The sequence below is a fragment of the Ctenopharyngodon idella genome, chromosome 5 (assembly GCF_019924925.1).
Source record: "Ctenopharyngodon idella isolate HZGC_01 chromosome 5, HZGC01, whole genome shotgun sequence".
Taxonomy (NCBI): domain Eukaryota; kingdom Metazoa; phylum Chordata; class Actinopteri; order Cypriniformes; family Xenocyprididae; genus Ctenopharyngodon; species Ctenopharyngodon idella.
In genome coordinates, this window is record NC_067224.1 from 33,402,295 (window position 1) to 33,418,946 (window position 16,652).

The following is a 16,652-nucleotide window of genomic DNA, read 5'->3' on the forward strand; positions in this document are numbered from 1 at the left end:
TGAGTGTTAAAGAGTGAGAAATATTCACAATCTGTAGCTCCTATGTTTTAGTTATCTGTATGATCTGTCTGACTTATACACTGATCAGGCATAACATTATAACCACTGACAGGTGAGGTGAATAACACTGATTATCTCTTCATCACGGCACCTATTAGTGGGTGGATATTAGGCAGCAAGTCAGCATTTTGTCCTCAAAGTTTATGTGTTAGAAGCAGGAAAAATGAGTTTGACAAGGGCCAAATTGTGAGGGCTAGATGACTGGGTTAGGGCATCTCCAAAACTACAGCTCTTGTGGGGTGTTCCCGGACTGCAGTGGTCAATATCTATCAAAAGTGGCTAGAGAAGGAACAGTGGTGAACCAGCGACAGGGTCATGGGCAGCCAAGGCTCATTGATGCACATGGGGAGTGAAGGCTGGCCCGTGTGGTCCGATCCAACAGACAAACTACTGTAACTCAAATTGCTCAAGAAGTTAATGCTGGTTCTGATAGAAAGGTGTCAGAATACACAGTGCATCGCAGTTTTTGTTGTGTATGGGGCTGACCCCTGTCCACCACTGAAAGCGCCAACAGTGGGTATGTGAGCATCAGAACTGGACCACAGAGTAATGGAAGAAGGTGACCTGGTCTGATGAATCACGAAGGCAAGCCAGCGGAGGCAGCGTGATGCTTTGGGCAATGTTCTGCTGGGAAACCCTGGGTCCTGCCATCCATGTGGATGTTACTTTGACACGTACCACCTACCTAAGCATTGTTGCAGACCATGCACACCCTTTCATGGAAACAATATTCCCTGATGGCTGTGGCCTCTTTCAGCAGGATAATGCACCCTGCCACAAAGCAAAAATGGTTCAGGAATGGTTTGAGCAGCACAACAACGAGTTTGAGATGTTGACTTGGCCTCCAAATTTCCCAGATCTCAATCCAATCGAGCATCTGTGGGATGTGCTGAACAAACAAGTCCGATCCATGGAGGCCCCACCTCGCAACTTACAGGACTTGAAGGATCTGCTGCTAACATCGACGACTGTGAAGGAAATATTAGACTATTAGGAAATATCTTACCGCTGGATGGCATGATTGACCAATCAGAATATGCGACGCGCTCCTTCGTGGGTTTTCACTGGGGTCCAGGAACTCCCAGTGGGCCACACAGGAAGTGCTGGGGGGTCCATGGAAAAGTTTTGAGAAAATCAGTGTAAAAAAAATAAAAATAAAACAATTAATAGGAAATACTAAAACAAATTAATTAAATAAACAAATTAAAAAATAAATAAATACATTCTGATTTAAATAAAAATAAATAAACAAAAAAAATTATTAAAATAAACAACATTTGTAAAATATAAATATAAAAATAAATACATTTTGATTTAAATAATACAGTACAAAGAATAGAAAAAATGTGATGTAACATAATGGACACATATAAATTTTGAATGCCGAACCAATTCTAACCCAGAATTCAACATATACCTACAATGAAGACAATAATGCATCACTACATTTAAAGTAGGTATTAATCATTTTCCTGCTGTTACAACTCATGAAGCTGCAATTAATTGCAGTATATTTTCAGCACATGGTAATCAGAATGAATAGCAATAAATGTGCATGCATATGCAGTCGCACCTGTCTTATGAATCTATGTGGACTTCAGTTATCTTCTCTTTCACTTGGGCATGATCCAGGCCTCACAGAGGCTTCCATTTTGAGAGTCTAACTTTGTTTGCTGCACTCTCTGGCCACTGGCCTACACAATTACTGCAGTCTCTATATCCAGTTAGGAGTTTTTCGATTAGCCCGTGCTAAAAGCTGTGGATTTGATTTCAAACTCTTTTTATTAGGTTTACCTAACGAGGACAGTTAGACCACAGAGCAGATACACTCTCCTGGATCTCCAGTAAATAATATTACATCTGCCTGCTCAGGAAGCCAGAGAAACTCAAAATGTTATTCACACTGCTCTGCTGTCAAAATAACATGGGTCTCAAGCCTCACAATCCATTCTTCATCCATTACAATGGCCTAATGCAAGGTATACAAGACAGGTGAAGACAATAAACATCTTGAGTAAACAAAAACAATCCTCAATCCCCTGGTTACAACATTTAAAAAAAACCCTGAAATTAGAGTATCTTTTATTACTTTGGTTGTCATTTTATCCCACTATATAAAAAAGTTTTTTTTTTTTTTTTTTTTTTTTTTTTTCAAATATTCATGTCTAAATCCCATACATAAATGTATATTGTACTGTTGGTGCTTTAAAGTGGCTTTTTTTTTTTTTTGTATTTGTTTCTATAGCTCTGTTGGTTACATTGTCATCTATGTAATTTTATTTTTTGACTAGATTCTGTAACCAAATGATTATGCATAAAAAACAATAAACAGAATGAAGGTTCTGCTGGAAAATTAATCTTTGTTTAACTTGTCACAATCATTTCTGTCAGTTCTACTTGATAAGTTACCGTAGCTTTCTTCATCAAAAATTAAATTCAGAGTTCTACTTATCACTACAGTTTATAATTTGAGACCACCATGAATTTTGCCCAAAACAATTTTAGGACAAAATTGTTTACAGTATGTTGGTTTCTATAGCTATAAGGTGAACATTAGCTGGTTTTAGAATTGTGGGCTAATTATCTAGTTGACCATCTACTATGATCATATTTATCATATTAAATATGAACAGTACCTGGTTTGTTACTGGTCCAACAAGTTCTATTAGCTTTAATTCCAGCAGAGGGAAATAAGAAAGTGTTACATTTACTAAATTATATATATATATATATATATATATATATATATGGTATTTCTGAAACAATTGCAATATTTCCATTAAAAGTACACATTGACCATACTTTTATTTCCTCTTCTTCATAATATTGTCGTTGTTACGTTGACAAATAGAGCAATATTTCTTGAGGACTCAAGCGCGCTCTTGGAAAAGTCTATATTTGAATGATAGCAGTGCTGGGCGCGCGGGATGTCAGGGGTGAGTGATGGTGTCGCGCGCATCTCCCGCGTGTAATCTCATTCGATCACAGCTCTCGCGCTCAGGTGGGGGACTCTTGGTTAATCCTGAAGCTCTTACTCCCACCAGCAGGGAAATCAACCACAGCAGCATGCTGCGGTCCCCCGCACAGACTCTTTTGACCGCACGTCGAGCATAATCCAAAAAACTATTCTTACTACTTTTTACATTTTGAAAAACTCACAAAAGCCATTTCTTACGTAGTCTTTTAGTACTTCTGCAGTTTGCCAAGCCACCGGACCACCGAAGATGCCCCACCAAGAGCAAGTGATCGCTCACGGGAACCTCTGCGCCCCGGGTCCTCCAAACAACGCCGGGTACAACAGCAACCCGGGGCCCGTCATCATTCAGACAGAATCCCGCGATAAATGGAGCAAAAAAATGGATTTTCTTTTATCAGTTATTGGGTTTGCGGTAGACCTCGGTAACGTTTGGAGATTTCCATATATCTGTTATCAAAACGGCGGTGGTAAGATTTTTTTTTTTTTTTACTTTTATGAACAGTTTGTATTCATACTTTCATTAAATTTCAATTACATTATGCAATACTAATCAGTCACAAAAAAAATGTTAAATTGTGTCTTATTACTTTAAAAAGTGAAACTGATTTTAAGTGTCAGTGTTATTGGGCGGATGAACTGTCCACGGTGCTGAAATAATTATTTTGTTCATTTCAAGCGTTTTACAAACTAAGCTACCAAATAAGCACAGAAACAGGAACATTTTTTACACTAAACATTTTCAGCCTACTAAAACTGAAAAGGTAGGTGTGTAGAATTTAAGCAAAATCAACGTGATCAAAGTGCAGCCACAACCTCTTCATCCACTCTGAAAAAAATCGATTTGAAAAGCATTAAAAACGAGTAGAAATTAAATTTATTGAAAATGTTTCTATCCATCATCATCATGACATTTATTTTACAGTGTATATAATTTCAAATAATTATTTATCAAAGGGGAAAAATATACCCAATGTTTTTATAAGCTAACTGAAAGAAAGAATATAAGATTTGGTCTAATATATTTGTCATTTAAAAAAAAAAAAAAAAAACTATTGATGTAACAAGCCTAAAGTAGAAAGTTACTGAAATCTGGGGCAAAATGTTTTTTTTTTTTTTTTTCCTTCTTCATTCTCTTTCACACATGACATGGTTTCCCATGTTTCTACCAGATATCCATTCATACAGTGCATTCTATTTGATACAGACTGACCAGATTCATTTTCATTTTGTTCTGTTTATATTCTCAATAAATGAAATAATGCTTATTATAATTCTGTTTATTTAAACTCCTGCCTCAGAACACCTGTGAAGCAGATACTGCCAGCTGCAAGCATCAGTCATGTGAAAGTTATTCATGATTTTTAAACAGGGCAGATATTAAGATCAACAAGTGTCTGACAACAGATCTATAAACATATCTCTTCTCATCACATTTTTTAAAGAAGCCTATTAATGATATGAATTGGAACAGGCTTTATCAACTTACAGAACAACATTTAGTTAATGGAGGATTTAAGTACTTGTCTTTTTAATAAGTCTGCAAATTCTTCCTTGTTAATCTCACTTATTTTTGTGAGGGGAAAAAAAAACAGTTTGACCTGTTATAATTCTGTTCTTTAGGTGCATTTCTTATTCCTTATGTCCTGATGGCTGTATTCGGTGGGGTGCCACTTTTCTACATGGAGTTAGCTCTGGGACAGTTTCACAGAACAGGTGCCATATCCATATGGAAACATATTTGCCCGATTTTTAAAGGTAAGATTAATGTCATCTAATTCTGTCTCATAGAAAGAGAGATGGAAAAAGACACAAAAAAGACTATATTAGACTGAGAGATTTCATTAACAAAACACTGACATCATTTCCCCTTCCCTGTCAGGTATTGGTTTCGCCATCTGCATCATTGCACTGTATGTGTCCTTCTACTATAACACCATCATCGCCTGGGCTCTGTTCTACTTCTACTCCTCGTTCAGCAGCACTCTGCCCTGGACCAGCTGTGATAATGAATGGAACACCGAAAACTGCACTAACTACTTCGGGAAAGATAACGTAACCTGGACAAACTATTCACGCTCACCTGCCGAGGAGTTTTACACGTAAGTGCACGTAAGTGTCTGCACTGAAAGGAGGCAAATATGGCAGAGAAAGAAAGATGGAAGCAGGAGAGGAAAAGAAAATGAGGGCTAGATGTAGCAAAAAGAAATGATGGGGGGCAGCATTATAGATGAACATGTTGCAAATGTGGACTATATAGTGCTGGGTAGTCAATTACTGAATACAAATTACATGATTACATGATAACTACTACCTTCAGTTAGTAACGTAATCTATTAAATTACACATTTTAGGTAATATAATCTGACTACTTTTTGATTACTTTTGACCTTAAATTTATCCTTAACTTGTTTGTTAAAAATATATATAATATATATAATAATTAGTGAGAATCAATAAATTATTAATAATTTAACGCCATTTTATGAATGTTAAAGAATGATGTAATCAATAAAAATGTAACTATAATCTGATTATGAGTAACATAATATAATCTAATTACAAGTATATAATATTTGAAATCTGATCATATAATCCAAATTACATATATCAGGGTAGTAATATCAGTTACTACCCAGCACTGTCACCAGAGTGAATCTGAAAAGAGTTTTGTAACATTATTTTCCTCATTTTATCCGCTGCTCTGCAAACATAGATTTTAGTCGTGTTTAAAAGGATTGACTTAGCATAGTAAGTATATGCCTGGTTTCACAGACAAGACTTAAAGGGTTAGTTCACCCAAAAATGAAAATTATCCTATAATTTACTCACCCTCAAGCATCCTAGGTGTATATAAAAAATTTTTTTCTTTCAGTCAAACACAATCAGAGTTATATTAAAATATATTCTGGCTTTTAATGAGAGTAAACAGTAACCAAGATATCGAAGCCCAAAAAAAGCACATCCATTCATCATAAAAGCAATCCAATACGGCTCCAGAGGTTTAATAAACGCCTTCTGAAGCTAAGCAATGTGTTTCTGGTGTTTTTGTAAAAAGAAAAAAATCCATATTTATAATTTTATAAACTAGAATCACTGGCCTCTGAACGCAAGTCGATTCTAGTGGAAGAGTGAACTCTGACCTGACGCATGACGTACTGAAACGAAAATTTTAAAAGAGAAATGTCTGAGGAGTTTGAGTTTGTTGCCCAGCTCTATTTGTTTGAAAAGCGAGAGGCGTCTACTCTCACCTAAGCTTCTGCTACACCTGTGTCATACGTCATACGCTGGAACTCGAATCTCTCGTGAACGCGCGGACAGATGTTACCGGAAGTTAGTGATTATAGTCTATAAAGTTATAAATATGGATATTTTTCTTAGAAAAATGCATCGCTTCGCTTCAGAAGGCCTTTATTAACCCCCTGAAGCCATATGGATTGTTTTTATGAGGATGGATGTGCTTTTTTGGGCTTCAAACTCTGCACTCCCATTATAAAGCTTGGAAGAGCCAGAATATTTTTCAATATAACTCTGACTGTGTTTGACTGAAAAAAGAAAAAATCGTATACACCTAGGATGACTTGAGGGTGAATAAATTATAGGATAATTTTCATATTTGGGTGAACTGACTCTTTAAGCCTAGTCTAAAATTTTAAGCCTAAAATGCATGTTTGAGCTGTTTAACTGAATGCAACTTGCAACGACATACCTTAAAATATATCAGTACCGTTGTTTTGTCTCAAGATTAACACCAGTAATGTTTTTTCTAAGGCACATTTATAAAAGCTACTTAAGACTGGTTTCATAGACAGGTCTTAGATTAAGTCAGGATTAGGCCTTAGTTCAGTTAGGGCATTTAAGTAGCTTTTATAAATGCGCCTTAGAAAAAACATTACTGGTGTGCATCTTTAGACAAAACAATGGCACCGACATATTTTAAGATACATTTTAGTCTGGGACTAGGCTTAAGCCTTGCCTGTGAAACCGGAGGTAAATGAACTAACGCCTACTCCTGGCGTAATCTAAGACCTCTCTGTGAAACTGGGCTATTATGGACTAAATTTAATCCAAAATAACTGCAAAATAATTTATAAAACTATTCTATTTGGGGAGAACTGCTTTCATATTTTATATTTCGCCAACATTTCTTTCTTACATTTCAGAACCTTTTCTATAACCTTTCCTTTTTTATAGTGCAGTATATATTCATGTAAACTTGTGTACACGGAAGTATTACATGCATCTGCTTTGTGGTTCAGGTCACTGAGAGCATAATAATGAATATTTTCAGACTGCACCTTTGTAAATCCATCTTAAAACAGGAGGAATGTCTTGGCAGTTCATGAATCATCTGGGCTTGGGAATGTGGGATACATTCGCTGGCAGCTCATGCTCTGCCTCTTCCTCATCTTCACCATTGTCTACTTCAGCCTGTGGAAAGGAGTCAAGACTTCAGGAAAGGTTACTGAGTCCTTAAAAACTAAATGAAACATGTTTTATTTTTCTGAGAAAAAAAAAAAATCACCCCATTCCACATCCTCTCATCCTTATGTCTCTCTCAGGTAGTGTGGGTGACTGCCACCCTGCCGTACGTAGTGCTGTTGATACTTATGATCCGTGGTGCCACCTTGCCAGGAGCGTGGAAAGGAGTGGTGTTCTACCTCAATCCCAAATGGGAAAAACTGCAGGAGACCAGCGTTAGTGCTTTTCTCTTATAGTCTCTCTTTTCCCTTTGTCTAACACTGATTTATTGATAAATTAGACATTCTTTACGGATCTGTTTCCCTTTTAAATCTGCTGCTATAATCTTCTGAAGGCAAAACACCCGAGGTATTTGGACATGAAACTCATGAATCACTAGTAGCTGAACTGACTTTATAAAGGGCATATTTCTTCATAAATTCAGAGACAAGTCAATAAATAAAATAAATGATAACTAAATGAATATATAAATGGTCAATGAAGGCAATATGTAAACTGCATCTCCATATTTCTAGCCGTGTGATCTTTGCTGTATAAGCCCAGGACTCTTTGCAAGGTGATGCAGCGCTGCAGAGAACCGTGATGAGAAGCAAAAATAAAGCACTAGGGGCTAATGAGATGCGTAATTGGTTTAGAATTTTTTTCCATCATGAAAGGCTCTCATACTCATTGACATACACGTTCATGCACACACACAAACGTTTCTCTTCACACAAATCTTCAGATGTGTGCATGTACCGCCTATTCCCTATATATTGTTATGTCAATGCCTTCATCATTTCCTAACGCATCCTAAATTTCAACTGAAATATAGGGAATTCTAAAAAATTATTAGTATAAGATGATTCTAAGCTTTACTCGCGTGCTGTAATCAACATTTTGAGCCATTTCCTTGTTTTTGTTTGTACAGTAGCCACACATCATTTACATTATCTAATGCTTTGTAGGTATGGGTAGATGCAGCTGCGCAGATCTTCTTCTCTCTTGGTCCTGGTTTTGGCGTTCTGCTTGCCCTGTCCAGCTACAATCCCTTCAACAATAACTGCTACAGGTACAGACAAAACCCTCAGTTTCATTATGTTGATCTACTGGAATTCTCAACATCTTCTATTCATCAGCATTTGCAATGAGTTATTCCTGTTTGTTTTAAAGATATTAAAAATAATAACTACACCTTGTTTGAGTTAATACATGAATGCATAAATGAATTCTTTGTCATTTTAACAACACACACTACTGTTCAAAATTGTATATTTTTGAAAGACTCTAATGCTCACCAAGACTGTTTATTTGATCAAAAATACAGAAAACAAAACTGTTTATTACATTTTAAAATATCGTCTATTTTAAAACGTAATTTATTCCTGTGATGGCAAAGCTGAATTTTCAGCATCATTACTCCAGTCTTCAGTGTCACATGATCCTTCAGGAATCATTCTAATACGCTGATTTGGTGCTCAAGAAACATTTCTTATTATTATCAATGTTGAAAACAGTTGCGCTGCTTAATATTTTGGGCAAACAGTGATACATTTTCTTTTTCCAAATTCTTTGATGCATAGAAAGCTCAAAAGATTTGAAATAGTAATCTTTTGTAACATTATAAAGTTCTTTACTGTTACTTTTGTATCAGTTTAATGCATCCTTGCTGAATAAAGGTATTAATCTCTTCATACTGACCTCAAATGGTGGTGTATGTTGTATCTGAACAACAATGGTTAAGTGATACACTGTGGTGTATTAGTAACAAAACAGACCTGCCAATTCTGGCCAATGTGATTCCCACTCATTCTTAATTCTGATTCTATCTATAGCTGAGCCATTTATTTACATTTGGCTCTGTATCCACTAACTGAGGAGAAATGCCATCAGAATGAACTGGGATCTGATGAATCATATGTTGAACTGAAACAAATGCCCTGCCCCATGGGTAAATTATATAAAAACAAGATTAGAACTGAGAATTATGGGCAGTTTGAAGAGATGAATGGGCAGCATAGTTGAGTCAGGGGAAATTGAATTGTGTACTACTGTAAGACTGTAGGCAGGCACGTGTGCAATCTAAAGGGATCATAATAACTAAGGACAAGAATATCACACAGACTTGGGCATGGGCTCTTTTAAAATGGGCCAATAAGCAGCCACCCAGAGCAACTGCATAGCAACTCCCTAGAAACCACCCATGGTGAGTTTTGCATAGTCAATTTTGTTACTTTTTGTTTGTGTAACAGAGATGCTATTGTAACCAGTCTGGTGAACTGCCTGACAAGTTTTGTGTCAGGATTTGTTATTTTCACTGTCCTGGGATATATGGCTGAACAGAGAAATGTAAACGTTGAGGACGTAGCCAAGGACAAAGGTGAGTTTTCCCTTTTGCTTATCATAATACTGTAGTTGAATTATTTTGAGATTTACTATGAGTGTGCTAATTTAAACCAAATATACTGTATACATTTAGTTTTACATATAAAGTATCTCTACTTTTACTTCAAGTTTGTCTTTCGACTCCTCACCTCCTCTAGGACCGAGTCTGCTCTTCATCACATATCCAGAAGCCATCGCAAACATGGTTGGGTCGACTTTCTTTGCCATCATCTTCTTTGTAATGATGATTACGCTTGGATTGGACAGCACTGTATGTATATACAATTATACCTGTAAATGTGAACAAACAAACAAAAAAAAATTCTAAATATGCATGTGCAGTCAGTAAAATTATATACTGTAATTTATGTGAAAAACGAATGACAGATAGAAATACCAGTGCTTCCGAGGTCGCAACAGAATAGTTTTTTATGTAAAACCTACTTTTTTAAGCTTTGGCTTAAAAAGGCATTCTTAAATGTAGAATCAGAGCTGCCTTAAGATTTGTAGTCAGGACAATCAGCACACATCTTGTTTTCTGTTGCATGAGAATCGATACACAACACTGTCTTTGCTATAGATGGTTAAAAGAGACATAAGAAAGAGAATACCAATTACAATATGCAAATACATGCAAGAAAATGCTCAATTCAATGTGCATTTACTACAATGACATCACTGCTGATGGAAGCCAGTGTGAGACTTTTAACTTGCCTAGTTTTCAATAGAAACACATCAAAATCTGAAATGATCTATAAAACAGTTGGAACAGTTTGAAGTCTATACATTTAACAGCTCAAGCTGAATTGTAGAAAATTGTGAAGAAGTAGAATAAAAAAGAAAGAAAGGTTTCAATACAGCTCTCCCTTGCAAGCTGTAAACATGAATATAAATATATGCTCGAGTGTTCATAGGTTTTTTCTGTCTGTATGTGCTTTCCTATCTCAGTTCGGTGGGTTAGAGGCCATAATCACGGCTGTAATGGATGAGTACCCAGATGTCCTGTCCCATCGGAGAGAGCTGTTTGTTCTTGGTCTGGTGGTTGTTTGCTTTCTGGGCTCTCTCAGCACCCTTACTAAAGTGAGTTTCAATTAACCTCTGGATTTCAGTTTGTCTGCGTTCAATGAAGTTTACCAATACAATAAGAATATTTTAGAATCTTAACACAAAATGATAATAATAGAGTATATAATATAGAATATAGAATTTGATTACATATCTTGCAGGACAGTTGGGATATAGTAAACATACAAAAATCAATATGTTTTCACCAAATACATATAATTGAATTTTTTTTCTCACAAGGGTGGTGCATATGTGGTAAAGTTACTAGAAGAATTTGGAGTTGGTTCTTCAATTATAGCTGTAGTCTTTCTGGAGGCCACAGCAGTATCCTGGTTTTATGGTAAGATTTATTATTTTTTTTAAAAACTCTCTTTCAAATAAATACTGTTCTTTTGAACTTTCTATTCATCAAAAAATCCTGAAAAATGTATCATAGTTTCCACAAAATATTAAAACATTATGCTGGCTGTATTAAATTATTAGTCCACTTTCAAATAAAAATTTCCTGATAATTTACTCACCCCCATGTCATCCAAGATGTCCATGTCCTTCTCTCTTCAGTCCAAAAGAAATTAAGGTTTTTGATGAAAACATTCCAGGATTTTTCTCCTTATAGTATTCCATATTCTTCAAAAAGCTTACGCTAAATGTCCTACACCAGTTCCGTTTTTTCCGCAAGTTGAATAGGGAAGGCGTAGGACATTTAGCGTAAGCTTTTTGAAGAATACGGAATCGCGTTCTGGTGGAAGCACTTGTGATGCGATCATTTGTGCCTATAAAGCATATACATTTAAACTTTTTTTTTTCGAAAATGACAGATCGTTTCGCTAGATAAGACCCTTATTCCTTGTCTGGTATCGTTTAAAGCCCTTTGAAGCTGCACTAAAACTGTAATTTTGACCTTCAACCGTTTGGGGTCAATTGAAGTCCACTATAAGGAGAATAATCCTGGAATGTTTTCATCAAAAACCTTAATTTATTTTGGACTGAAGAAAGAAGGACACGGACATCTTGGATGACATGGGGGTGAGTAAATTATCAGTAAATGTTTATTTGAAAGTGAACTATTCCTTTAAGCTGCTTTCAAATAAATTACATTTTAAAATATATTAACATATAAAACACTATTTTAAAATTGTAATAATATTTCACAACATGTATACTATATACCCAGCAAACAGAAATATGTTCTAAGGTGTAGAATGTTCAAAAGGTTTTAAATGTTTTAAAATGTTTTTTCTTGGTTATGTGAATGTTAAGGGAACGTTCAATTTTGGAAACATTATGGGAAAATTCTGTAAAAATATTCTGTGAACATTTTGAAACAAGTAGTAACATTTAAAAAATGTAAGATGAACATCCAACTAAAACGTTTCTGAGAAACGTATAGATAATGTTTTTGTGCTAATGTTTTTAGAACATTATTATGGAAGCTTGTTTCCGCCACTAAATAAATAATAAAAAAGTTAATTGCAACTTTTTATCTCAAAATTCTGACTTTTTTCCTCACAATTGCAAGTTTACATCTTGCAATTGCGAGTTACATTGTCAGAATTGCGAGATATAAACTTTTTTCTTGCAATTAGGAGTTTATATCTTGTAATTCTGAGAAAAAAAAGTCACAATTGCTAAATGTGAACTCGCAATTGTGAGAAAAAAAGTCAGAATTGTGAGATAAAAAGTCGCAATTAACTTTATTTTTTATTCAGTGGCGGAAACAAGCTTCCATACATTATTAAAGACCAGATAACTCTGAACGAATGTTCATGTTAGCTGGGTATATAAACATCATGTCTAAGTGTGCATGAACAAAATTTACAATATATAAAATAAATAAACTAATTTATTTAATTTTCTCCAGGTATTAACAGATTCAGCAATGATATCAAGTCAATGTTGGGATATACTCCAGGATTGTTCTGGAAAGTTTGTTGGGTTGCCATCAGCCCTGCATTTCTTGCTGTAAGTTTACACAAAGATGTTCTGATTTATCATTCAATACAGTATGTGCGAAGTGTCACTGCTGCAGAGTGTGACGACCGGTGAAATGTTAAAGTCATCTTTCATGCGCTCAAAACTATTTAAACACCCACAACCTCCTTTCCACCCTTATTACCTTTATAATGTCATTCTCTTACCTGTCCACACGGTCACAATTCCCAGTCTGCAAATGTCAAACTGTATGCACTCTTATAGCCTAATATTTTTCAGATACTTCTGCATGCATCACAGCTAATCCCAACAGGCCTGAGCTGGCACACATGGCTGACATTTCCACAATCATAATTTTCCTGTTCTACTTTTTTCATTCTTTAAAAAACATGATAAATGGCTGCCTGTCTCATCTCCTGAGATAGTGTTTGGGACATTATTTGAAATGCTGGAGAGAAGACATTTGTCACTGTTCCTTCAAGACACAAAGGCCACCACTCTAAAATTTTCCAGTCTCCATAGACCACATAGGGATGTGTAAGGTCTACAGGATAATATGGACCTTTTGAATATAAAATAATCAGATCAGAGCCTCAATCTAAGAATGTTCTCAAACATATCAAACCACCTGAACTCACACAGTGAATGCATTGACCTACAGAGTATCCTAATCTGAATTCATTGTTAAAGACTCTTAAAATGATGGCATAATTTGAAGAAATTTTTTAATGTTTAAAATTTTTAAGATGCATCAACAAATGACACTGTTTTAAAGGGGACCTATTATGGAAAATTCTCTTTTATAAGGTGTTTGAACAGATTTGTGTCCATAGTGTGTGTAAACAACCAGCCTATAATGGTAAAAATCCACACACTCTTTTTTTATAATCCCCATAAATCATAAACAGTCTCTCCAAATGTGCGGTTCCAGATTTCCTCCTACTCTTACGCAAGAGTAGGGACGTCCCGCCCATGACTAGTGATGATCTGCCCTATTAGCATACCACCCTGAGTGAGCCGCAGCACTCCGCTATTCTGTTTCCTCGCTGTAGCAGCTGGAGATATACAATGTCTGCGCCAAAAAAAAAAACATTACAAATGTTCAGTTATTGGATGTACCAACAAACATAAGAGCATCTGAGCCACTTGAATTTCTTTTTATGAAGGAAATGTGCCGAAGAAAGTTGGTAAAGTGTTGCGCAACTCATTTAAGCTGGACTACTTCACAAACGAGGGTCTGGATTTGCACAAAAGATGGTACATGCTAGTCGATGAGTTGAATCAACTTAACTCCACAACAACTACATAAATGTATCCACTAACCGTCCAGTTTCATTCTAAAAGTTGTAACTTCTTCCTAAGCCTCTCCATCAGTGTTCGATTCTGGTTCGAAAATATAAGGTTGAACAGTGCTACTGACAATTTCTGATATTTTGGCTGCGTGAGATTCTCCAGTTTTGTTGTTGTTGAGAATCTGAATGAAGCACGAGCTGTTAAAGCTCCGCCCTCTTCTGAAAAGGGGTCTGGGAGCTGTAGCTCATTTGCATTTAAAGGGACACACACAAAAAAGGCATGTTTTTGCTCACACCCAAATAGGGGCTAATTTGACAAGCTATAATAAATGATCTGTGGGGTATTTTGAGCTGAAACTTCACAGACACATTCTGGGGACACCAGAGACTTATATATCATTTTGTGAAAAGGGGCATAATAGGTCCCCTTTAATATTGTTTGTATGTACAAAATGCTACTTTAAAGTCAACAAAGTCAGTCTTTTCTTCTCTGTTGTGACGTATATCCGAGTGAAATGGCTTCTCAAACAAGAAAAAATGTAGGGCGGGACTTGATTTTGTCCGTCAGGGAATTGATTGGATCGATGTGGTTTGCTATTGCTGTGATGTCATGTGAGTGACAGGTTATCCCATCCTTGCGCCAGTAAACACATCAGAGAGGAAAAGAGATTTCGCTCTTGAGTGGAAGTTATTTTGGTTAAAGATTATGAGAGCACATGTATTTTTAAAATGATATATGATTTATAACGAATACTGCAATATTCCATAAAAAGAATTGTCCATTTTGATTTCATGGGGACTTTAATAGTGGGGTCACTAAATTTTTTTTTTCCTGTTCATTTCTCCAGTACATTATTATCAGCTCACTGCTGAACCCTCAACCCCTCACGCTATTCGACTACAAGTTCCCAGACTGGAGCATCACGGTTGGTTTTGTCATTGGAGCTTCCTCCTTCATATGGATCCCCATATACATGGTGTACAAGCTCGTGTGGACCCCAGGCTCTCTTAAACAGGTGAGACATGCCTGTGAGTCATTACAGTTATTCCACTTGGTAGATTCCCCCTTGAAAAACATCCTTACATTATATATCTCAGGAGGAGTCTACTAAATTGTAAAAATGCGTAAAATTATTCACACATTGTTTTTAATACAATTTCAGCGCCTTGCTGTATGTCTGCGACCGGAGAGAACACTGCCAGATATCCACGCTGACAGTATGGGGTTAAGTCCTGTACCTTAGACCACTGAGAGAAAAACACAATGTGCATAAAAAGGCCACATATAGTGGGTTACATGTGTCCACAGCAAACTAAGAGTTTATTATAAGGGTAAAGAGCAACTTTGGCATAGTTTCAGGGATTTGTCCATTTGAAATCACCAATCAAGAATGATCTATTTGAAAGTGATGTACAATTAGATTTAATATAAAAAAATGAAAACTCATGTTCACTTTAAGTTAAAGTCCCTTATTTAACATGCTGTGCAATTTACAAATGGTTGATGTTCTTTTTTTAATTTAAGGTTTACGTATAAAATGAAGAGTTCAGTGGTATTTTTTACATTGTAAGTCATATATACATTCCAGGTCACAGAACGTTTTTTGACATACATGCAAGTGAGATTACCTCATTGTGAGAAATTCAGCCAATGAGAAAATGAGAACAGAGAACTTCATATACATTTCTCGCTCATTTTTTTTTTTTTTTTTTTTTTTTAAGAAATAACTATTGTCAAGATTTAATCATTATGGTGTTTTCTGCCTTAACTCTGCCTAAATATTGTAGCTACTTTATGTCAAAACTTTGTTAAACCTGTATTGATATTGTGCCTCACCAAGAAAAGGAAAAATGACAAAAATAAGGTTTTTTTCTGTTCCTCATTTGGAACTAACACTACATGACTGTTTGAAATGTTCATTCTCTAACAGAATTTGAGCCCAAATCCTAGCTATGTGTAACGTGTTAATTTTCTTCCCCCATTTTTTCCAAATAAAGAACTGAGGATGTTACTGAACTCTGGATGGGACCAAATACTAAATTGCTATGAATGTCTTATTATGGATAGTTGAAAATGTGGTTCATATACTATGTCTGCACTGTAGGTTGTGGCAGAGAGTTTTGCTTGTATATATGTCTGAAAAAAAATAATAAAGCTGTACTGAATATTCGTATCTACCCATCCAGTACTATGGATTTGTATGTGATTCCCACCTTCGTTCTCTTAGTGTGAACAGCCTTGCACTGTTGCGCCTTAATTAACATGTTGATTTGCATTGAGCTGCAGTATCCAGCATCTGTAAACACACAAGGGGTAAGAGAACAGCATTGTGTCAGGCATTTAAATGAGATGTTTTATTAAAGACTAGATCTTCAATCGCCACCAATCGCAGCTCTGGGAAACGCGGCTCAGTTGTGCCAGTTTCAGGTATGGGGTGAGAGAATAGAGAAAAGATAATGCTATTCCACATTCAGCCACTTCT

The 16,652-nt window shown here is 35.9% G+C and overlaps 1 protein-coding gene across 1 annotated transcript; it reads left to right on the top strand.

Moving 5' to 3' along the window:
- Positions 1 to 2,889: 2,889 nt before the first annotated feature.
- On the top strand, positions 2,890 to 16,384 carry slc6a4b (solute carrier family 6 member 4b). The gene is made up of 13 exons (XM_051895492.1): positions 2,890 to 3,504; positions 4,658 to 4,792; positions 4,917 to 5,136; positions 7,357 to 7,495; positions 7,597 to 7,731; positions 8,464 to 8,567; positions 9,748 to 9,875; positions 10,039 to 10,151; positions 10,829 to 10,960; positions 11,186 to 11,285; positions 12,807 to 12,907; positions 15,018 to 15,185; positions 15,333 to 16,384. Exons 1-13 carry the CDS (start codon positions 3,285 to 3,287, stop codon positions 15,411 to 15,413), a joined length of 1,776 nt encoding a protein of 591 aa, XP_051751452.1. The 5' UTR covers positions 2,890 to 3,284; the 3' UTR covers positions 15,414 to 16,384.
- Positions 16,385 to 16,652: the final 268 nt, after the last annotated feature.

Bases quoted from the DNA above. Each gene is read 5' to 3' on its own strand.
- slc6a4b (XM_051895492.1), top strand. From the start codon at position 3,285: ATGCCCCACCAAGAGCAAGTGATCGCTCACGGGAACCTCTGCGCCCCG. The intron at 7,496-7,596 runs GTTACTGAGTCC...TGTCTCTCTCAG, and splicing joins GAGTCAAGACTTCAGGAAAG to GTAGTGTGGGTGACTGCCAC. The intron at 11,286-12,806 runs GTAAGATTTATT...AATTTTCTCCAG, and splicing joins AGCAGTATCCTGGTTTTATG to GTATTAACAGATTCAGCAAT.